We start from the raw sequence: 22,827 nt of genomic DNA on the forward strand, positions 1-22,827 counted from the left end.
GCCTGGTGCGTGGGGCCGCCGGGGCGGGCCGGGGGGCGGCGGGGCCGCGGCCGGGGCCGGGGGGCGCCCGCGGCCCGGCAGCGCCGCACAGCGCCTGTGTCCGCCGTAGGTCGAGCAGCTGCGGAGCCTCCTGCGCCGCCTGGAAGCGCGGCAGCGGCAGCTGCGCGCCGGCATCGCCTCCTGCGACCGCCTGGCCGCCGAGATGGCCGCGCTGCGCGCCGCCCTGCCGCCGCCCGGCCCGGCCCCGCCGTCCCCCGGAGCCGCCCCGCCGCCGCCCGGCCCGGCCCCGCCGTCCCCCGGAGCCGCCTCGCCCGCCGCCCGCGGCCCCTGCGGCTGAGGCGGGCGCTCCGCCCGGCTCCGGGCTCCGCCGCTTCCCGCCTTTCCCGGGCGCCGAGCCGGTGACCGACGCGGTGTGTGAATAAAGCGGATGCGGTGCCCTGGCGCCTCCCGAGCCCGCGGCGCGGACCCGTCCCGACCCCGCTGCCGAGGGGCCGGGGCTCATTAACGGCCGATGGGGTCGAGGCGGGCGGGGCAGCTGCGAGCCGTCCGGGGTCACGGCCGCACCCGGGGCCGAAGAGGCGGCAGCGCCGGGCGGGGGAGCAGGGCCAAGGGCGCGGGGGGTCCCCGCCCGGGGAGGCCTTGTGCCCTGGCGGCCAAGGGTTATCCGTGTTCCCTCGTGCCCCCGGCTCCCCCCCGCTCCCCTTTCTCCCGGAGTCGTGCCCGTATCTCACCCCTTCGCCTCCGGGGGCTACAATTACCCTCTTCCCTGCGGGACATCTTGCCCCTCATTCCCCTGCGGCTGCGGCGGCCTCGGGGCAGGCGCTGCGGGAGCGGCCGGTTCCCAGCGGGAAGGGACGACGCGGGAGCCTCCCGCCCCCGAAAGCCAGGGCGCAGCTCTGGGACCGACGAGCCCTGCTCTCAGTGAAGGCGCCGGGGGCCACGAAGCTGCTGAAGGCCCCGCTCAGCCCAAGGGAGGGAGAGTCGCAGTAAAACGCTGCGTCCAGGTCGGGAAATAATTTTGTGACCTGATCCGTCGGGGGGGGGCAGGGGAAGAACATCCAAACTCGCCTCCCCCATAACTTACCAATACCCCGAGGAAAGACTATTATAACACAATGTTTAAATAAGCATTTAATTAGGATTCCATTAGTATTAATATTGCTTTCAATTCCAAAAAAGTTAATTTCCACTTCTTTGCAGATATTTCAAAGTACAATATTAACTTCATACAAAATGAGCAATTAAGCAAACACCATTATTTCACATTTTACATTCTTCAAAAAATACAAATTCATATTTACTCTTTTTTGGGTTTTGGAGATGCTCTTCCTTTGGAAGTACTGTACCTGTAACTAACATCTTCACATTGCTCAATGTAAGCACATTTGTTCCCATGTTTCATAGTTAAATAAATTCCTTTAATACCATACACACATTCTTGAAAAACTGGGGTTTTTTTTTTTCCATCATCTCCAAGACCATTGCCCAGCTCCCCATACACGTCAAACAAAACAAAAGCAGTAAATAGACAACCTAAGTTTTCCCTAGACTTCCTGGTTTGACAATTATGCAGATGTCTATGCTGAAGAAAAAGATCAGTAACTAACCAGGCTCAAGGTTAGCACATCCCTGCCCTCCTAGCTGGCGCTAGTCTGTGTAAAATAGAACAGCAACTACAGCTCTCTCTCCAAAACAAGGGTCAGACAGATAGCTTCGCTTTAATAAGCAAGTGGAAGGACACAAAGCTACACAGCAAGAAATACCAGCTACTGTAACTACGGTACTGCAAAAACATACCCTTGATTTTGCTGAAAAAGATCATATGAAAAAATTTCTTGTAAGAAAAAGTAGAAACTGCATTTATTTGAGAAAGTGTACACTGCATAATGAACCAAATTTTGGCCAGCTTGCACACCACTAAAAGCATGGTGTGGGATTTTTAAACTAGTTCCAAGAACACACACACTTAGACTATGTACACTACTACATAAATATCCAGTTTAATTTGCATTTCTCAGTGCAGACACAGAATCCAACTTCTAGAACATATGATATATATCAAGACAAGATGCAAAAAAGTTAAAAGTTCAGCCCTGTCCATGAGTATCAACTACACGTAACATTTATAAAAATCTTGACATTGTTTCCAAAATATGTTCAGGAGGAAAAAGTATACCAATTAAAAACTATGCAATCAGAAATTTGTAGGGTTTATTAAAGACATGCTTTTTTTTTTTTTTTGCTTTTTTTTTTTCTTTTTTGCCTTACAGTCCAAATTGACTCTTAACAATTCTGCCCAGCTAGCTCTAAATGCATAGGACTTTTCATCCTTATATCTCAGAGCATTTCACGAAGCCAAGTTTCCTTGTCCCCATTTCACAGGTGAGGAACCTGAGGCATAGAGAGGTTAGGTGACTCGCCCGAGGGAGGTCTCGCAGCTGATACCAAGGTCCCACCTGCTCTCCGCACTGGACCTGGCTGCCTCTCATTTCAGTTGCCAGCTGTGCTTTTCTCTCTTTTTTCCCTCCCCAAGAGAATATAGCTTTTCATCTCCCATCAACTTCAAGGCCGATCACGCCTTAACTGATTTGCCCTGGCAGTTCTACAACCAACAGGCCAATCGCTAGTTCGCTCCCCGAGCCGTATTTACAATTGGTGCAGGACGAGTACTGTAAACAGTTCAACGACGTTGCTGCAGTTGCGAAAACAATATCTGGGATGACTCTGCGGAGCGCCATCCTCCACGAAGTAAGGCAGATAACATGACATCAAAAACGATCTCGTGAAGACAAATTCTAAAGGTGCAATATGCCTGTTTAAGAACAGCTTGTCACTTCTGTCCACGCTTATGTGAAAGACCAGAGGGGAGGACAAGGAAGAGGGACATAAACCCAGTGAACATCGTGGTTAAAAAGTACTGATTTCTATCAGAAGTGACAAGCAGCTCACCAGAAAGCATGAGAGAAAAGGCCGGCTAAAGCACAGTGCTCTCAGTGGAATATTTGCATAGATTGGACATTTGCTAATGATGCATAATTTCTCTTGGGTATAGACAGGGTAGGGCAATATGTCACTGAGCTAGTTACTATATATATATTTTCAGTTAGACAGACACAGACAGACTGACCACATGGGACAATGATCTTTAGCTACAAGTATTGCACCAAGTTAAGTGCTCATCTTTGCACACCCCTGTTAACTTTTACTCAGAGCAAAAATAAACTTTGTGAAAGTATATACAAAAGAAATTGCAGCAATTGGGTTAAAGATAAAATAACCTAAAGTGCATTTTAGATACCAGTATGAGGTTCTGCAAACTAGTCTTTCTGGACACAGTCAGCATTACATGAAGTGCCCAATTCGTACTTTGTTCTATATAATTCAGTACCAGCATTTAAACAGTGCTGATTTTCCATCCCTCTACCATGTACAAGCATGAAAAGCAACTTCTCCAGCCCTCAGCTGCATGCCAAGTCTGTTTGCCTGGGTCACCGCTTGGCCACTAAAGCTACTGGTGTTGGTAACCAGATCCATTCTACACGTTTAGGCTTCTGCACCCAGCCAGAAACTGTTAGTAACCAAATCAATCTTCGCAAGCCATAAAACAGCAGATGCTCTAACCCAGAATGACCTGGAGCAATGCAGCTTCTCTGACTGGTAATTAAAAGGATTCACGAGATGCAGATTTTGCAGAGGGAGGGCACGCTGATCTCAGAGGCTCCAATCTATCAACAGAACGTGCCCCTTTCTGGGAATCCAATGTCTTACCAGATCTACAATGGTAGAAACTCCACTCTTCATAAAAAATGTAACTGTCAATATATTAAATGCTGGGGTACAGGGGGGATGGATAGAAAATTCTCTGGCACTGAGGAATCTCAGAGCTTTACTGTGATTGCCCTTTTTTTCCAGCTGTTCATGGATCTCCTTTCATCCAAGTGTTAATGACAACCCCAGCAGTACAACGTTCAATCTCACAGCGCGAGGGACGATGCAGAGGTCCGCTGTGAGACATATCAGATACATGCAGCATTACACATTCTCAAAAACAGACCCATGATTAAACAAAAAAGCCAAGAAATTTACCAAAGCGATTGGGCGGGATGCACGTTCCGCAGCAGAGCAGCCTGTGCACTCACACAGTCACACTCTTCTTGCCTCCTTACAAGCTCTTATTAGTTTCACTCAAATCACAGCCCGTCCAATGCACGTACAAGAGGCTAACTGCAAACCCAATGCACCTAAAAGTCAAGATAAACATGGGACGCACTGCTTTTCCTAGAACACACCAGTAGAAAACAGTCGCTATGAAGAGAAAACAGCAGAGAGGTTAACCTCCGATACACACTCGGAAAGGACTCGTGCCACGTCTCCCTGCTGCCAATCACCTCATTTCCAAATGAGTTTCTAATTTCAAAGCCTTTGGTAGATTCTTTTACTCATCTCTATCACAAAGGGGTTTCTGAAGATGCTCTCAGGCCCAATCACAAGCATGTTTTAGGTGGACTAATTCACTGAGTAGGAGTAAAATGCTTCCCTGAAGGATGGGAAGGCTCAAAAGAGGTTGCCAAATCCCTCCACTGTCACATTTCAGGCCAAATCTGCTACCCCTATCGCCATCAGAGACAATCCCACAGCTCCAGGGGAATCACCACACTCCTGCATTAGCACGCTCGCCCACGCGCACACACAAGCGCTCGTGCACACATCCACGCACCTCAAATAAAACGGCCACGCTGCGCCAAGGAAAAGGCGCGAGGCCCTCGCAAGGGCCCGTGCCCCGGGGGCAGCCCCCGCTCGGCTCCCGACTCCCCTCACGCTGCTCGAAGCACACCCTGAAGCAGGACAGCCAGCGGAAGACTCACGGTGTGGACAAGCCCAGCCACACAGACGTGAGCCTGTTCCTTTGCGTTCAAAGCAGTTCTTGCTGCCGTGCAAAACAAATAGATCACAAACCAATACTGAGAGAGAGAAAAAAAAAAGCCACCATCTCACTGTCTTGTAGGGATTACCATTACAAGAACAAAACATAAAATGCTTCGTTAACCCACATTTTATGGATGCAAACCTTATTGCTGCAGGACCCACATCCCTGCTGTGATACCTTGCACAGCACTGCAACGTGAGCCAACACCCGCAGAGAGGAAACGCCATCAGTACACTTCCAGTCCAGCTGGTGCCCCTAAGCTCGTCACTGCAATTACCAAAACACAGTGCTCTGCCCTAGTGGTGACGCGACACCTTCCAGGCACGAAGCATCCTTTACGCTCTCTTCCCTCATATTCACCCTAGTAGGACACAATTTTACCCTTCCACATTTAACAACGGGAAGCAAGCTGTCAGAGAGGTGAAAGCCAGTTCCCCTCAGCCCACTCCCATCCGTGTTGCGGCAGTGTACTTGCAAGGGAATAGAAAGTGAGATAGCTTAAGCCACCGTCTCAGCTAGGACTGCGACAGTGGTGTTGGTAAGGCTACACAGAGCATGTCAGAAGAGGTTAAAAGGCCTACCAGTCATCCGGTACACAGGGAGGTCTGGCTGCACTCGCAGGACTCTCCCCCCGCAGGTGCAGAGAGCAGCTTTGATCGGATACGAACAAAGAGGAGGGAGAGACCTCTATCCACTAAGAGTTGCCTTCCTAAATTTAGTGGGCAGAGATGCACCACAAATTGGCTTACAGTCGTTATCTTTGTATCTCACTAATGACAACACTGTAAACTGAATAAAGACTATTTAATATTCTTTTCTTTAACACAAAAAGACTGACAGCCAAAGCCAGACAGATGGATAAAACACTATAAAATTACATCTTCTAAAATAATGCAGCATAAATAAACCATTTAGAATGAGACTGCATTTATTGCAACATTACAGGCTTTTTGGTGGGGGGGGTGTTTTATTTACCCTGAGTAGGTTAGAATATAGACTTTCAGTTTGATATGAAAAAACTACTACACTGTGTAACATCTTTTAGTCAAGAAATAGCCCCGTGCACAAAAAGCTGGCATTGCAGTAGGTTGGAGGCAGATTCAGGCAGAAATTCTATAGCTTAACAGAAAAGAGGAAGCATTCCTGGACAGCTAAAGGATAGATTTGCTGAATTCAAACTCAATTTATGTTGAACCATTCTGAAAGGTTTCCTAGAGTTCTTGACAAAAGATGAGAGTAACCAGCAAAGGCACCAAGCTCCTGATTAAACAGTCGGGATTTTCTTTTTATTACTATTATTATTTTTAAGAGGATGACTTCTTTCTGAACAGAGCTAAATGAGTCAAAAGAGCAGCAGGCACCGAGCTGAGCACGTTTGAAGCTCACTACATCCTTCAGAGGCAAAGAAAACAGACTCTTCAGTATGAATAAGCAGGGGCTCCGACTGTGTTTCCCTATTGTGAAGCAGTGTGTCTGCCACCACACTTTAAGTCCTAATGAAATTAAATGAATAGATCTATCAGGAGCACAAGTATTTTGTGCTCTACTGAAGAAAACTCCCCCAAAAGCTTCTGTTGGCTTTAGTAATAGTGTTAGTACAATGTAAACCCAGGCATCACCTCCCAACTCAGTGATGGGATAATCGCACTCCAGTAAAACTGAAGATAAAACATTTTCTAGTATAATACCTTCTTCTGCTACAGCAAATCCCTTTCCTGGGCTCCCCTTATAGTGCATGGTTAGTATCAGACATAACAGACCAAAGAAAATTATAGACCTAAGGAGTTGTAACAAAGACCCACTCTCTGCCAGTACCTTAACCCCAAACATAAGTGATGTGCAATTGGAGACAGACAAACTAACCCCCCTTTTTCTCTTTAAAATCTGTTTGCACACGAGTAACCTTAACTTCCGTGTTCACATATGACAAGCAAAAGTGACAGACAGTGCAGCCAAAACAGTTCATATATAACTTAGCTTTTTTCTTTTTTTTTTTAAACTTTTCTTTTTTTTTTTTTTTTTTTAAGATAGATTCTCAAAGATGGGTGTACCTGGGATGTGACTAAGATGACATCTGAGAAGCAGAAATAAGCCACAAAACTTCCCAATAGGAAGGAAAAAAAAATTGATCCTTCAGTTTCTGCTTCTAAGGAGGAGGGCTTTACCCCCCAGGTGCAAAGGAAAATCTGGAACATCTTCATTTAGAGAAGCTGCTATTCAAACCAATTTCTTCCTCACCCTGCAGTAGTGCTTCGATCGGAATTATATTAGATGGGGTTTCAGGGCTTTGGAGGGACAGGAAGTCCGATACATCCATGGCACTTAATGTTTCGGTCTGTGAGTCTGAAGGGTTAACTATCTGACTGCTCTGCCCACAGGAAGGAGAAGGGGAAGAGGAAGGAAAGGTCTGAGGCTGCAGCTGAGGAGCTGTTTGCTCAGGTGAGGAACATTCCTTCTTACTGGTGGCTTTGTCCTTGGCAGAGTCTCGGCAGGCACACTGACACTGGCAGGCCTCCTCCTGCTTTATAATAATGACAGGAACACTGAGACCAATCTGCTGAACAGGATTTCCTAGAGGTGAAACGAAGACAAAACACATAAGAACTGCATAATTTCACATCAGGGAAAGACAAATCATCTTTGTTATATTAGATTGTGTGTGCCTTGCAGCAGAGATTACACATTACTTCATTTAAGCACAATGTATACTTCTGGCAGATCATAAATAAAAAAGAAAGTCATTGCTACTGGAAATAATAACAAGCAAGGAAAAAGGGAAATAAGCAATTAATATTTCAACCCTAACAAGAGGCCAAGCTCAAGAGAGAGTTCAAGTCATCGGCATACTGATAATATGCTCTACTAAAGAAAGACAGAGATGTTTAATCCAAGTAAGGTTTAATCCAACGTGCTCCTGACCAGCTATCAACAGTGACACGAGCACAGCAACTTCTTTTTTGCTGAATATACATTAAATGGAGGAGCGATATTCAGACATCCTAGTTTCAAGCAGCAGTCACAGCTTTTCTGATACAGGAGGAGTAGGTACGGTTACAGGAAGGTACTTAGCCTCTCCAACAACTCACAAAGCAAGCTTCTTGCTCCTTACAGATCTAAGAGGTATCTCACAAAAGCACTAAATCACTTTGATGTTTGCCACCCAGGGCTGGTAGAAGGTACTCTCAACCTGTTCTGTGGGCCAGGCACTAGAAGTCTGGTCTAATTTAAAAAAAAACCAAAAAACAAAAAAACCCAAAACCACACAGCACAATATGCTACCTCTTTGACAGCCACTGTGACTTTTATAGCTTACAATCCTATGAAGAGTGGCATTCTAATGCCCCCAGTCTCTGCACACTAGTCTTTGAGGATGGCGATACAGAATTACACCAGCAACTCTCCTCCTTCATACCAACCCATATATTTTCCTGTTCATTTTCTCTAGTCCGCTGTCCTAACTCATCGCTCCTCCTGACTGCTTTTCTTATTTGATTTTTCTTTCCTTTTTACACTTTAAGTCTTAAACTTACGTGCCCTCTTTTGGCTATCGTTGATTCTTATTTGCCATATACTATTCTATGTAGGAAGCATGTTATAGAACATAACTTCTACAGTTGTACAGTTATATGAATCTCACCACTAATGCTTACCAAAAACAGCTGCTAAGGCATTCATTAAATTTAATAGTTTACTAGCTGTTTTGTATCTTCACTTAAAAGAATAAAAGACAAAATATATCCTTACACTTCTGCCTTTTAATCTTCTATACACATTCCATTAAAGTACCATTTGATTTTTATAAAATATTGGATTTTCATAAAATACTGATTTTTATAGGTACTGGACCTAATTTGTGAACTTGGTTATCTTACAAGTACAGAAACTACTACAGGACAGATCAATACAAAGCCATGAGTCTACAGCAGACTGCATTTAAAACCTCAGGAATACAAAAAAATTGAAAGAATTTTCTTCAGCATTTCCTCTAGCGATTACATCGCCACAAATCCTGGTCAAGCTAACACCACTGCAAACAAAAAGAGGAAGACAGAATGGAGAGAGAGAGAGAGAGAAAAGCAGTTCAGTGTCAAATGCTTACCTGTGTTGCCAGCTACTGGTAATGCAGTGGTAAAGAAAACCTTTTCTACTACTTTTGGAACTTGTGGCTTAAAAAAAAAAAAAAAAAAAAAAAAAAAAAAAAAAAAAAACATGTGAGTCAATTCAAATCGAATCTCTACTCAAACTCTAAACAGCTGCAAGCAAAAGAAAGAGATACACAAACATTCCAAAGACAGACAACAGGAAAACTAATAGAAAATTGCATCATTTGGGTTGGTTCTGGGCTATCTATATTCTTGCTACCCCTAAACTAAGACTATTGTTTCAGTAGTTCTAAAGATGGTGAGTAATCTCCCTCTCCTGTATGCTTGTTAACATAACTTGTGGTTTTTTGATAACTGAATGACTGAATTCTTAAAGAACTGTTGTGCTTGCTCATACTGTTTGTACCTGCAGCCATTCCTTCTTGACCATTTGCAAGTGAGAAAACCCAAAGGGGGTGACAGAAACACTTAGAGATAAAACACTTGAAGTCTCATATATCCACGTTCACCGGAGAAGCAGGAACATCCTGTTTTCCCAGAAAACTTTATCAGGCTACTTCTATTTATAAGGCAACAAGGTTAAATTAGGAAGAGACAGAGATTATGGAATATCTAAACACTGAAACTTCACAGAATTTTTTGTGCTTCTACTTGTCAAAAGGACAGATTAAAAAACACATATTATCAGACCATATGGTGCAGTGTCCTGGATAAAGTAAAGTGGCATCTGCTATAAGAAGTTTGTCACTGGGGGAAAGAAGAAGAAAACAAGATTTTCCTGCACTCTGGATTTCTCTATCTATTTCTCTATGTATTTTATGGACTGCATTTGTGACTTGTTTAAACATATTATTGTGCTAAGCATTATACAATACTGAAGCAGATACACCCTGGTTTGTATCTTACAACTCCAGGTCTGATCCTCTTTCTTTTCAAAAGCAAAGCCTTTAGATTCCAGGAGGAACGGGAATGGTCTAAGCTGTTTCAGAGCAGGGCTAGATATACTAACCATTTGTTCTTGGCTTTGTGGGGAACCAGTGGCACCATTTAAAATCCATTGCAAGTTTTGCTCTCCCATGACAATGCTGGACTGCAGAATAGCAGTGCTCTGAGAAGGAGTAATAGTTATAGTTGGATTACTAGTCAGAACAGAGTTCGCACCAACAGGCACAGTCTGAACTACAGCTGGCAGGGGCTCAGTGGCACTTGATGCTGCTGGGGCAGATGCCCCAGCAACCACTGAAAGTCCTTGTACGATGGGCTGTGGCGGCGTCTGAGTGTGCTGCAGAAAGTCTTGGTGACTGGCTGCAAACTGTGTGCTGTGAGGAACAGGCACTTCTGGAGACTGTAAAACAGTTGCAGGATTTCCAAATGCAGCTTGTTGTGAGCTGGTTCCTATGGAGGAGGGAGCAGCAGGTGCTGCTGAGGCTTGTAGTGCTGAGTGCGACGGCTCAGAGATGCCAAGCTGCAGTACAAGTGGAAGAGACAAAGATGCTGAATCTCCTGCAGAAGGCGGAACAGCAGTGACTGAGTCTGCATCACCGTTATAACCTTCAATCAAGGCAGCTGACAAAACAAACAAAGAAAAAGGTATAAACACATCAAATCTAAGGTCTGAATAAACACCTCTTTTCAATGAACCTAAACACATTAAGCCTCACATAGTAGCTGGCTAACGGATCCCTGCTAAGTTAACCATTACCACTTTTGCATCTTCAGATTAGTGCTCAAAGCACGTAACACTAGACAGTGAATCTAAAAGTAGGTCCAAATTCAGGAAGCTGGTAACTCTGAATACTGCACACAAGCTGATCAGCCCCTTCAACTCTAATAAGCCTTTCTACGGCTTCATGTAGCTCATATAGTTCATGTAGTTACATCAAGAGAGAAGGCTGGAAAAAGTTGGATGGAAAAACCAAGAGCATCAATGTCAGCATCAGTATAACACCATGCTGTAAATATGATGCCAGTTTCAGCATCGCTGTCCCAGTGTCACACCCTCTGTGAATACAACACATTTCAACACTCACGGTAAAGCTGTCTGTTTGCTACATAGGCTTAGGCATGGCAGTAATCTTTATTCCGAGATGCTGAATTAAGCAAAGGCATGGAGAGGGGGAAAACTGCCTAAAAGCTTTCTGTTACAACACCGCAGATACAAGTTGTACCTGTCTGCTGAGAGTCTTCCTGATTTGCAGTATGATCTGGGCTCTGAAACATAGACTCAAAAATGCTTGCTGGTGAGATTGTGCTAAGGTCTTGTCCATGGGTCTGGTGAATAGAGAAGAAAGAGGAAGATGTCAGATAACACTCTATTTCAGATCTCCATAAACTTTGCACAAATCCTGGTCAGGTAGCATACAAATATCAGAAAGACCTGTCCAGTTAATCAGCTGCCTTCAGGAAAGGCAATACATTTTATGTACCAGCATAAAATGTGAAAAATGACTCTTAGTTTTTATCATCATAATCAAATTAACCAACAAAATGAGCAAAACCTTACAAAAATAAATAAGGCCTTTAAAAGTCAAACATTCTTCTGCATCTATTCTTTGTTTAACCCTTATTTCTCGCAATACTCTGTTAGAAACAGAAGTGTACATTAATTTGGTCTTGATCATTTGCAAAACTTTTTCCTGGAGCAGTAACAAAGTAGCTCTGCTCAGATTACCTCCTGGGCTATGCATGATTGTCACCCACACTGCTCTAGGAACAGAATCAAAAAAGCTCTGTATGCTGCCTCCATAACAAAGCACAAAACAAGGCTTGATCAGTATATAATTTTCCTTCATGTAAAATTTAAGTTACCAATAAGCAAGAATATTTTTATGGTAAAATCAGATGCAGAGCCTTTAAAGACAGTTTTAAAACATTGCACATTTTGGAGAAAAATTCCCTCTTTTTCACTCTGTTATCCTCCTCTAAGATTTTGGCTTTTTGTTGCAAATGACTCCAAAGCTCTGTGCTAAAAATGCCAAAGTGCAATTACTTCCTCAAGAGGCACTTCAAGTACTTACAAGTTTATTCCCAGCTGTATTTGCAAAAAGATGCAATCTCTTTAAATAACTCCTGGAGGCTAATCTCTAATAAGCTAATTAAATGACTGTGTCACTTATCAATTTATTCTATATAAGTGACAACTAATACCTACAAAAAACAAAACAAACAACCCCCCCCCCACACACACACAACAGAAATGGCTGTGGAAAATATCCTAATAGCAGATAGTAAGACAGTTTAAACATGTAATACCAGTTCTACCCCAAAATAAGGATTCTTTCGGCAACAGGTTTCATGACGATGTTACACGGCTGTACAAAAAGAACAGCTTGCCTTAATATTTGCTCATCTGTATTTCTGCCGGAAGCCTTTCAGAGGGAAGCTTGCCAAGCTTAGTCTGAACATGCACAAACTCCCCACCCAAGCACAAGAAACATGCTGTATAGTGTGTCAACAAGTTACCCACCTATTGCTCAGCTAGCTCTACTCTGACAACTCAAGGCTGATCATAGCAGCATCTCTCATTTCCTTGCGATTTTACATAAAAAGAGGCATATGCTGCGTAATAATGTAATATATAATTTGCATATAGTATAGTATAGCATAAGTGAATCACCTATTCTGTAACAGACTACCTCTTCTCTGCTACTGAATGAAAGCTTAAAGGAGAGAATGCTGGAGGACAGAGGAAGTTAAAGAGAAGAAACTAGCCATGCAGATCTGATTTGCTGTGTTCTCATGGACAGCGAAAGCACACTGTTAGAAAAAAAGAGATCTCAAATGATGGGTGAGGCAATTAGGGGAGAGTAACTCACCGGATTAGAGTTCTCCCGCAATTCTGAATCTGTGGATATGAGGCTTAGGTCACTCAGACAAAGTGAGTGGCTTGTATCCTGTAAAGAAGAAAAAGAAATGAAGTTAAATATTAAAACAAACAGTGGCAGAATTATTTTAAATTACCTTTAAAAAGAAATACTGCTGTCCATACAGCATAAGCAGAGTTATTCTGTCTAAATAGATTTTTTTTTAACCTATATGGGCACAAGTCTCAATTCTAAAATCAAAGGAACAATATTACTCAACAAAGGATATTTAGTAGCTATCAAGGTTTCTTAACATTTATCTCATGCTACTTGCAAAAAAATTAAGTAACCTAGAATTTTAAATGACTACATGGGCAAATGAGCCTGTAGAAAATAAAACCTAACAGTTATTTTATTTTACTTCACATGTATCTTATATAGTGTTGACCAAAACATAAGCACCTATAGGAAATAACATAACAATCTATATAATTGCCTACATATCTGTGCAAGTATGTTACATGCTCATCAGAACGGCAGTAGCCCAAATGTTAATTTTAATGTGATTAAAATGAATAAATCAATTTAGATAAGCATTTCTAAGTAAGACTAAGTAATTGAATACCATGCTAGAAGAACCGATCCCACTATTTCTAATCAGATTGTGAACACAGCATTTGAGAATAAACCCTACACCGCCATCTTGAATCCCAGCAACATCAGATTTTAAACTGAATTCTCGGACCAAAAAAAGGGAGGCACCCATGGGTTTCTCCAAAGGAGATTGACACCAAATAGTTGCAAGTCCCTCTAAAAATCTCAGCCTGAAACATTGTAACTTTAGACACAAATACAGACCAGATCATTTCTTGCCTGAAGTATGGTTTTATCTTCATATGACATAGAAGCATTAGGAAGAAGAACTACTAACCTCAGATACATTGTTATTGGGAAGTGCATTATAGGAATGTCCTTTCTCATGACCTTTCATGTGACTCTTGAGACTATACTGTGTACTAAAAGTCTTCTCACAGCCATTACTGGGACAGAAGAAGGGTTTCTCCCCTACACACAACACAAAACACACAAAACAGACTTAGTACCTTTACATGAGACACATACTTTTAAAACACACAGGACAGTGATGATATTTTACACAAACAAGAATTGTTTTTTCCCCAAATGCAACTGTGGTTACTATAAAATGTAAAACCTTAACATAGTTGAGTATATTCTAACTCTTCTCGCACCGGAGAACACAGTTTGATAAGGAAAAAAAGCACTTTGCTTTCTATATAGATGCCAACTATGATATAGATTGCTACTTACAGCCAAGCTAGCAGCAATAACAGATAATTGAAAGAGTATTTCCTTAACCTGCCATCACAATGACCCTGTGTAAAAGACTGGGTCCCATCTTATAAACAGTCTTTATGGTATTCTGAAAAACAGTAAGTAATTGCTGTATGACATGTTGGAACATGCATGAATGGGTTTTTTTGGGTCATTTTAATGACACTTCATGAATTCAGCATTCTTTAAAAGTCTTGCAAATAACACAACATTTAAGTTTTATGTATCATTACTGATATGTTTGTGAAACGTGCTGATTAGATTCAAGATCTGGAAGTGACTTTTCTCTGTGGTTCACAGATTTTGTTTCTCAGCTGAAACATGAGCTGAATTTTTGATCATCCACCCATTTTTGTATGTTATCAGTTTGTTTGATACAGCTTCTGGGGTTGGGGGTCAGGATATATTCCTAGGAACATCTAGGAAAGAAATGTTTTACAGCTGACTCACTGACTTGCATCTTTTTTTCTATTGCATTAGCCATATTTAACAGTTCTGAACGTATTACATCACTTAAAGATTAAAAGCAATGTGCTAAAACCTCTAAAATGTCCTTGATAGGTTATTTTGTATGTAAGTACATACACATATTAGGATTCTGAAAGTTAGTATAAACTGAATAGGCTCAATTAAAGAAAAAAGTCGTCCTTGGGACTTACCAGTATGTGTCCTAACATGTGTTTTAAGGTGGTGGCTTGCAGCAAAAGCTTTTCCACAGCCGTCATGCTCACACCTGAATGAGACATCAGAGAAGGGTCAGCAAACTTGTATGATGCATTAGTTACAATCCTACATCATGCCTTCCAACAGTCACAGGACTAGGAAACACAGGCCTGATGTTAGTCTCTGTCAGTAATCAAGTATCTCCCAGCAGCTGCTACACATACTACAGCGGGGCTCTAAATGCGAATATAAAATTTAAGCATGAAGAAGCCATTTCTGTGGGGGGAAGTAGGAGGCTTTTTCCATGGAATAAACATTCCATCACGCCAGCAAAGAAGCAACATATTTTACAAACATGGTCATCATGGAACATATTCATGTTTTAAAGAAAGATATTCTAGTTTGACTGTTCTGGTCATTTGAAGACAGATATTTCATCCACTTTTACAGCCAACCGAGAGAGCTCTAGAAAAAGCATGCTCAAATGCGAGCCTCCATTATCTTTTTTCTCCCAGTGAGAACTACTTTTCATTAAGAACAGTAATAATTGCCTTTTGGCACAGGTGTTCCATTACAGAAGTCCCACAGAAGTAAAAATTGCCATCCGACAACTTACCGAAATGGCTTTTCTCCTGTGTGTGTTCGAATGTGCTTCCTCAAGTCACTGTGCGTTGTGAAGTATTTACTGCAGCCTTCTGATTCACAGTTAAATGTTTTCCCTGTGTGAAGCCTCTGATGTGCTTTCAACCTAAAAAGCATTCCAAAAAAATCCCTCTTACTACTTGTATCAAAAGATAGCCCCCCTCCCCGACGAGCAAGCCATTCATTCAAATGTGCAGGACAGGAACAAAGGCTCAACATATTCTGAATACAAGGTAACTTGCTTACAAAACTAAATTATATCACTTCTAAAGTCCTCATACGAACAAATCTAAAAATTCCTTATGCTCATCCACTATCTTCAATACTATCATAATACAAATAGCTAACTATGTCATTACAGGTTCTGTCACTCTCTCTTGGTAGAGCTTTTCCATATATCCTGAGGTTTATATTCATATCTGTGCCCAGAGGAAGAATCACAATTGTATTCAGATGCAAACAAATGTAGATGCAACCTGCAAAACAGCAACAGCCACATCGTACAGGGGAGATACCAAGAAAATTCCTACCTGTACAGTGTATTGAATGCCTTTTCACAGCCCTGCACATCACATTCAAACGGCTTTTCCTTAGTGTGCACGCGAACATGGATTTTGAGACTGTAGGAGGTAAGAAAGGCCTTGCCACAACCTTCTTGATTGCAAACAAAAGTGTATTCCCCACGATGTGTCTTTTGGTGAGTGCGCAGGTTTCCAGCAGTGCTGTATGTGCGTGGACAGCCCTCAAAGGTGCACTGGTATCTTTTAACCTAGGAGACAAAATGCTGCATACTTAAAGTTTTTTAAGCATTTTGGCCAGTTAAACATCAAAGACAACGTGACAGGGTCTGACACCACAGACATGGGGAGGGGGGGAGGAACAAAAAAAACAAAAAACAAAAAAAGCAGATTAATTACCAGACTACTCAGTATTTCTGCTGCACTATGTAAGGAAGAGTGTACATTTGGAAAAGCGGATAGCCACCTGGCTTACATTATAAAAGAATGGGAATCTAATAGAAGCGAGAAAAAGGAAAACAACTCAAAATATATGTGGGTATCTAACTGACAATCTGATCAAATAGAGTTGAAAAGGACCTTAAGAGGCTATGACAACCACTATCCCCATCTTTAGCACCTGCATTTCACTCGGGCACTTGTAGTAGTGCTAACACATATGGACAAAAAGAAAGGGAGATGTACTTTCACAACTTGACTCTCAAAAGCACTGACCCGTGTGCTGAATTCCCATTAATACCCTGAACGAGTACTAGTTCTCAACCTCTCCTACGGTCTAACCATCAGTCCGTTTATAACTTAGTTTTATTTCAAAAACAGCCTTTAGTGTGCTTTGCTCTTCTCTTCTGCGTTTACTTAACAGTAAACACCTGAAGTGTAATGAATTGAGCAAGGTGCTTTAGGTCAAAAGATAACTGTTACAGATTTCTCAGTCAGCTATCTAGATCACCAGGAAAGTGCTTCATACCGAACTAGATTTGATAGTCTTCCCAGCTTCTGCAACAGGCAGAAACAGATCATGCAAGAAGCTTCCAGTGTGCAAGTCATAATGCTTAATTAAATCTTATTCTCTCCTGTGAAGTGGAAGGAATAAGCCACCTTGAATAAATTTATCTCCAACATTAATTATTAGACAGACAGCTTGCATTTGGCTGCCACAGTTGAGAAACCTTAACATCTAAAAATGATTACAGAGCCCAAGAGAGTGCTGGATGGTTGACAGGCAAGAAGCAGCAGAGTACTTCAAAAGATGCTGATACAGAAATGTTTAGAAAGACAGTGCAAAGTCACAACAGAGGAGGAGGAGGAACTTGCAGAGTTGTATTCTAATGACTACTCAAGAAAATAACAGGGCAAGACATAAACCAGCAACCTTCCGACTTTTCCAAGGTACAAATCACCCATCTTACAGTACCCAGGATTGTTGCTTAGAAAAGGCTACAGACTATCTTCAAAAAAAACAAAAAACAAAAAAACAAAAAAAAACCCAACAAAATTGTGGGTTGGTATCAGGAGGATTGGGTGAACCTATACATAACCAATGTACATTTATGGTTTCTAACCACCCTTAAGAAGAAACTCCACCCACCTCATCACTCCATATTTATTCTTCTCTTTTTGCTTTACATACATCCATCAGAAAAAAAAAAAAAAAGATTTGAGAATCACTATTTATTGTCACAGCGTGGAAACTGAGAATGGAATAACAAAGGATTCCTTGATCTGCTGTCAGGTTAAGAGTAAAATCACTTTATTTGAAGTGATACTAATGTCAGAGTAACTAGAAGTTAGATGAATGTGATAAACAGAAGTTATCAACACCAAAAAACACACCATTCTTGGTATGGCTAATTAAGAACTAAATACTTTTGCAGCTCTTCAAGAAAATACATAATGTGATTAATGCTTTGCATAATACTGCATAAATGAAAGAAGTAATGGGTCCTCAATAAAAACAATGAGACGTGTAAGTGACCTTCTCTAAAGCATATCTGTTTTTTTGTCCGAGAATTCTCTCCCGTTCATGTACTACAATGGCATGAAAATACAGACAGTTGAAGGGATCTGAAACACATTTTTTATGTTAACATTTGTTGGAACAGTTGAAGACCTCACCAGTGGTGCAAGATCCAAAGGAAGCTACAAACCTTCAGGTTTTGGTTTTCAAACAGTCAGCAGCCCTCAAGGCTATCAGTTGAGCCATATGTGACTATCACTTTCACACGAACACGCCCACTAGATCCTACACCAAGTACCAGAGATCTGAGGCACCCAAACATATTTCACTGCATGCTTTGACTTCTCTCTCTATATATATAAAGCTGTAAGGCTTTCAGAAGAGTAACTGCAGAGCTACAAACTACAGCATTAAGCCCCACATTCCAGGGCTATAACAACCAGGTTTCTCAGACACAACCTCCGCTTGTCCAGCAGATCACCTCTAGAACAAGGGTGACCCGTGGAACAACTGCTTTTCAGTAAGGGCAGGAACTTCAGTTAACTAAATGCATCTTCTAAACAGCTTCCTACGGAGCAGCGCGGTCATAGGGTATCCTGACACAAGCCTGGATACCAAGCAAAATTTAGCCTTTAAGTAGCACTTTATAAGGAACAAATAGTCTCATAAACTAATTCCAGCCTATTTTATAGAGGATAAAATTATTACAGGGACCCCCTTCATTTAAGAAGGCTTTACAAAATCTGAATATATAGGCTGGCATTTACCTTCACTTTCCTTTGATAAAACCTTAGTTTTCTGAGAATTTTAAAGCAGGTTACAAATGCAAGTGCTCCTTACACTCTAAATGCTAAAGCAACCAGCAGTAGTTTTCATCCTGGCCAGCACTAGATTCAATTCCTGGCACTTTATATACCATTTGATGTTAATAGCATATTGCTAAATGGAGACAAGTTTTCCAAGCTTTTTAATGTCAACGCTTATCTCATTGTTGGATTAAACTTCAACTGACAATTAGACATCCAGGAACCAGTTCTCCATGTTCTTCTATGCACGCAACAGATGAGAAGCAACATTAACCTGTAGAATTGTTACTGTCATTAAAAAAAAAGAAAAAAAAAGTATCTTGTCACAGTAAGATGCAGAAAGATCCTGAAGAAATCACAAAGGGGTTTACTTAACAACAAGAGTCCAGGAGCGTTACTGCCAAAAACAAAGCCTTCTTTTTTCAATTATCTTGCTCTGTTGAAGGGCTACTTCTTCCAATCCTCACTGCACTCTACTCTAACAGAGGAAACTGTATTTTGGGGTGTTTTTTTTTGCTCCCCCCCGGAAGGGGGGGGGAAGATGACCTACTCTACTCTTCACTGTAACAGCTTTAGATAGTCTAAAAAAGCTAGTTGTGAGATACTAATTCATGTGAGATACTAAACATAGTAATTATGAATTAAGGATTTTGTCCTTAGTTGCTGATACGCATACTTAAAGGAAGATGATACTGAATGGATGACACTTTCAACTTAACAGCATGAACTAAGAGAAAGGCCTCACACTAATCTCTCTATTCTCAAAGGCTGAATCTTTAACATATCTCAAATTATTCTGAGAAGGATACTGCAGATAAAGGCATTAATGCCACGACATTCTAAGCAAAATAAAATTTTCTGCACAATGACAAAGCATTTAATTCTCTTTTCACGTTAAAAAGAATTAGCAGATTAAATAAACATTGATTATACATGAAATGATGTGGATATTGACCATGAAAGACTGGCAGCAGCCAGCACTCAAGACCATTGCCATATGCAACAAAAAACAAAATCAAAAAAAAAAGAAAAAAGAAACATGGCAGTAACAGGAAAAGCTGCAGATGGCTAGAATACAAAGTGTACAGAAACAAGTTGCTTTGAAGATAAAGGCTGTGACTGGATCACAGATGCTTTTTTACAAAGGACAACACGATTCCATGGAGATTCAACAGACGGAAGCTAGAAGAGTCTTACTGAACCATTTACCTTAGAAGTAGGAACTAACTGTCCAGTAATCAACAAGACTGGTAAGAGCTCGGTGCCACATTAAACCAAAGTACACTTGAGTTAAACTCAAACTGAGTAATTTATCTTGAGGAGTTTAAGGGATTTCCCTCCCCCCTCTTCATCACTGAACAAAATCAATGAAGTGAAATAGAAGACTACAATCACATTCATTCTTATGGAGAATGAATGATGAGAGAAGTATATTGCAACGAGATGAAGTTAATTAATGGAGTGTAAAGCCCTGTTTTGCTTCACAGATGTCTGAAAATGACCTGAAAGCTTAAGATTTTAAAACACTTTTCTCAAAAAAAAAAAATCGTTTCAACTGCATTTGTAGAGTCATGAACACCAATTTAGCTAGGACACACCGTTCTTAGATATTGTAGACTACAAGCTGCTATAAAAAGGAAAGAAAACAGTGCTATGACTGACATACCAAAATTAACATTTTTAGCAGCTCAGAAGGCAGCTAATATGAATAATAATTTAGCAACAAAATGTTTCTTACACCAAAAGGCCATACTGAATAGATCTCAGTCCAGAAATTATATAACTAGTTTTACAAACTGACTTCTTACAGCCCCATTTCCTCACCACCAAGCGATAATCAAGGTTCTCCGTTAATCTAAATTATTCAGAGTATTCAAACCCAGCTTCCTTTCTAAGCAAGGACTCATTTCTGCAATCCTCACTTGCAACAAATATCAGTTACACAAGTAATTCCACCCATACTAGTAGAAATACTTGTATAAATCAACTCAGAAGGGCCAAAGAAGTGGCTCAAAGTCACTGGTAAAAATGTGTTGGTATTCCATTTTTTTGCATTACTTTTGAACCTAAAAAGTCAGAATCCCAAGTCAGTCTGTACAAGCCTTCATCACTTTTCATGTGGCTAGAATTCATTAGGCAAACAGAATTAGAAATACGTCTCCACTGTAAATATATAACCTGACTTATGTTTTTAAAATACAGCAGATATTAGTCTAAAGTTTCCCTTAGTTGCTTTTCACAACACCGCCATGAATGACACTATAAGACTACAAATTTTACACCATTTACAAATTACAGTATAAGACTACTACTAGCTTCATGTTATAGCCATTTTCAACAGGCTAAAGTTTAACTTGTAATTTGGCTGCAGTTTTCTCAAGAACACAGCACATTGCAGAATAACAGAATTTGTGTTTAATTCTCTCAAAACTGAAGAAATAATTCTCCAGACAGAAGAATAATAAGAGGCCACTAAAAGTGCATGCACTATTAACATACATGCATTTTCACTGCCATATTCTCCTACTGTTTAGAGGGTTATCAGACATTAAGAAGTACTCCCTGGGTGCTCCATATGAAAGCAGCAGGATATTAGAATGAAAACTGATCACATTCACAGCTCTGCTGTTGACCTCCTGAGTGACTGTGGGAAATTGTTATGCCTATCTGCACAAAGCGTTACTATAACTAAAAGTAACACAGATTTCTTAAGAGTAATTCAGGAGAATTAACAACAGATAGGCCTTTAAAAACAGAAATCACTTTATAAGAATAAGTTTTCAAAGGTCATTTAAGGTCACTAGATGAAAAGCACTCCATATAAGCATAAAATTTAGAATTATATTTAACTACTTACTTCTTTAAGCTTGGTTTCTGGGCATTCAGACTGTAAAGTGAGTGTAGCTCCTTCGATATTTCTTGGCATAGGAGTTGAACCAGGATTTATTGTTAGATGAATCTGATCTGGAGAAATAATATGTTGCACATAACCCTGGGACATTCCTTCATGATCTGCTATTAAATGAAATCCTTCTTCGTGACCCTCTGGTAAAAAAGGCAAGTGATCACCACACTGTCCTTCATCTTCATCATCTTCCAGCACACCATGGTCCTGCTCTATCAGGACAGTTGTCCTGTCGTAGACCGTCCCAGACGACGAAGGAACCAGCCCGTTTTTATCGGTAAACCTCATCATATTGTCATCCTGGGTCAGTTCATCCTCCTCCACCTCATAGTAGATAACGTTGCCCTCGGGACTGTTCTCCCCCATGTTCACCGCCGCTCAGTGCGATATCGTGGCGCTGGACTGGGACAGCTCATCTGCAACACAGGGGCGGAGGGGTCAGGGGCCTGGCCCCGCCGGGCGGCTCGCCCGGGCCGGCCCCCAGCCGCCGGGGCGCGGGGCCCAGGAGCGGGCCCCGGCCGGGCCGAGGCCGCGGCCTGCCCCCGCCGCGGGGCGAGGCGGAGGGAGGCGCCCCCGCCCCGCAGCGCAGCGCAGCGCCGCGCCGCGCTGCCCTCGGCCCGATCCGGCGCCGCCCGGCAGGAAGCCGCCGCCGCCGCCGCCGCCCGGGCCCCGCCGCCCACCGAGCCCGGCCCCGCCGGCCCCAGCCCCGGCCCCGCCGCGCTCACCGAGCTCCCGGCAGCGGCGGCACCTCCTTCCCCGCCCCAGCGGCACCATGATTACCAGCACTCACTTCCGCTTCCGGCCGCGCACGGCCCGACGGGACGGCCCCGCCCACCGCGGCGCCCGGCGGGAAGGCGGTGTCGCGCCTGCGCACTGCGCTCCCCCCACCCGGAGGCGTGAGGCGGCGTCGCAGCGCCCCCCCCCCGCCGGCGGTAGCGGCTGCGGCCGGGCGGCGCGGCCGGAGGGGGAAGGAGCACACGCGGGCACCGCGGCCGCGGGTAAGGATGATTTACAGCCTCCGGGCACCGCTGCGGGAGAGGAGAAGTTACACCCGCGGGCCGCAGCCTGCAGGCCGCGCTGAGGGCAGAGCTGTCCGCGGCGCCCCGTTTCCCCTCAGCGGTAGGTGCCGGCAGCCCGGTAGGAAACAGCT

The 22,827-nt window shown here is 42.6% G+C and overlaps 1 protein-coding gene across 2 annotated transcripts; it reads right to left on the reverse strand.

Annotated features, from left to right (window-relative positions):
- Nucleotides 1-1,118: 1,118 nt before the first annotated feature.
- On the reverse strand, nucleotides 1,119-22,527 carry MTF1 (metal regulatory transcription factor 1). 2 transcript variants are annotated; one of them, XM_064525285.1, is made up of 11 exons: nucleotides 22,468-22,527; nucleotides 21,630-22,093; nucleotides 16,022-16,260; nucleotides 15,466-15,597; nucleotides 14,846-14,919; nucleotides 13,765-13,898; nucleotides 12,846-12,923; nucleotides 11,199-11,301; nucleotides 10,040-10,596; nucleotides 9,027-9,093; nucleotides 1,119-7,498 (listed from the first exon to the last, which is right to left on the reverse strand). In XM_064525285.1, the coding sequence occupies exons 2-11, from the start codon at nucleotides 22,041-22,043 to the stop codon at nucleotides 7,125-7,127; spliced, it is 2,172 nt and encodes a 723-aa protein (XP_064381355.1). In that variant the 5' UTR covers nucleotides 22,044-22,093; nucleotides 22,468-22,527; the 3' UTR covers nucleotides 1,119-7,124. The 2 variants fall into 2 exon arrangements, with proteins under 2 accessions (XP_064381355.1, XP_064381354.1); XM_064525284.1 differs by having other exon boundaries at nucleotides 22,403-22,506.
- Between the last annotated feature and the right edge of the window lie 300 nt (nucleotides 22,528-22,827).

This window comes from Dromaius novaehollandiae, chromosome 23, assembly GCF_036370855.1.
Source record: "Dromaius novaehollandiae isolate bDroNov1 chromosome 23, bDroNov1.hap1, whole genome shotgun sequence".
NCBI lineage: Eukaryota > Metazoa > Chordata > Aves > Casuariiformes > Dromaiidae > Dromaius > Dromaius novaehollandiae.

Coding starts and splice junctions, on each gene's coding strand:
- MTF1 (XM_064525285.1), bottom strand. CDS start 22,043: ATGGGGGAGAACAGTCCCGAGGGCAACGTTATCTACTATGAGGTGGAG. Junction 15,598..16,021: donor GCATTCAATACACTGTACAG/GTAGGAATTTTC, acceptor AATGCTTTTTAG/GTTGAAAGCACATCAGAGGC. Junction 9,094..10,039: donor CACAAAGCCAAGAACAAATG/GTTAGTATATCT, acceptor TTTTTTTTTAAG/CCACAAGTTCCAAAAGTAGT.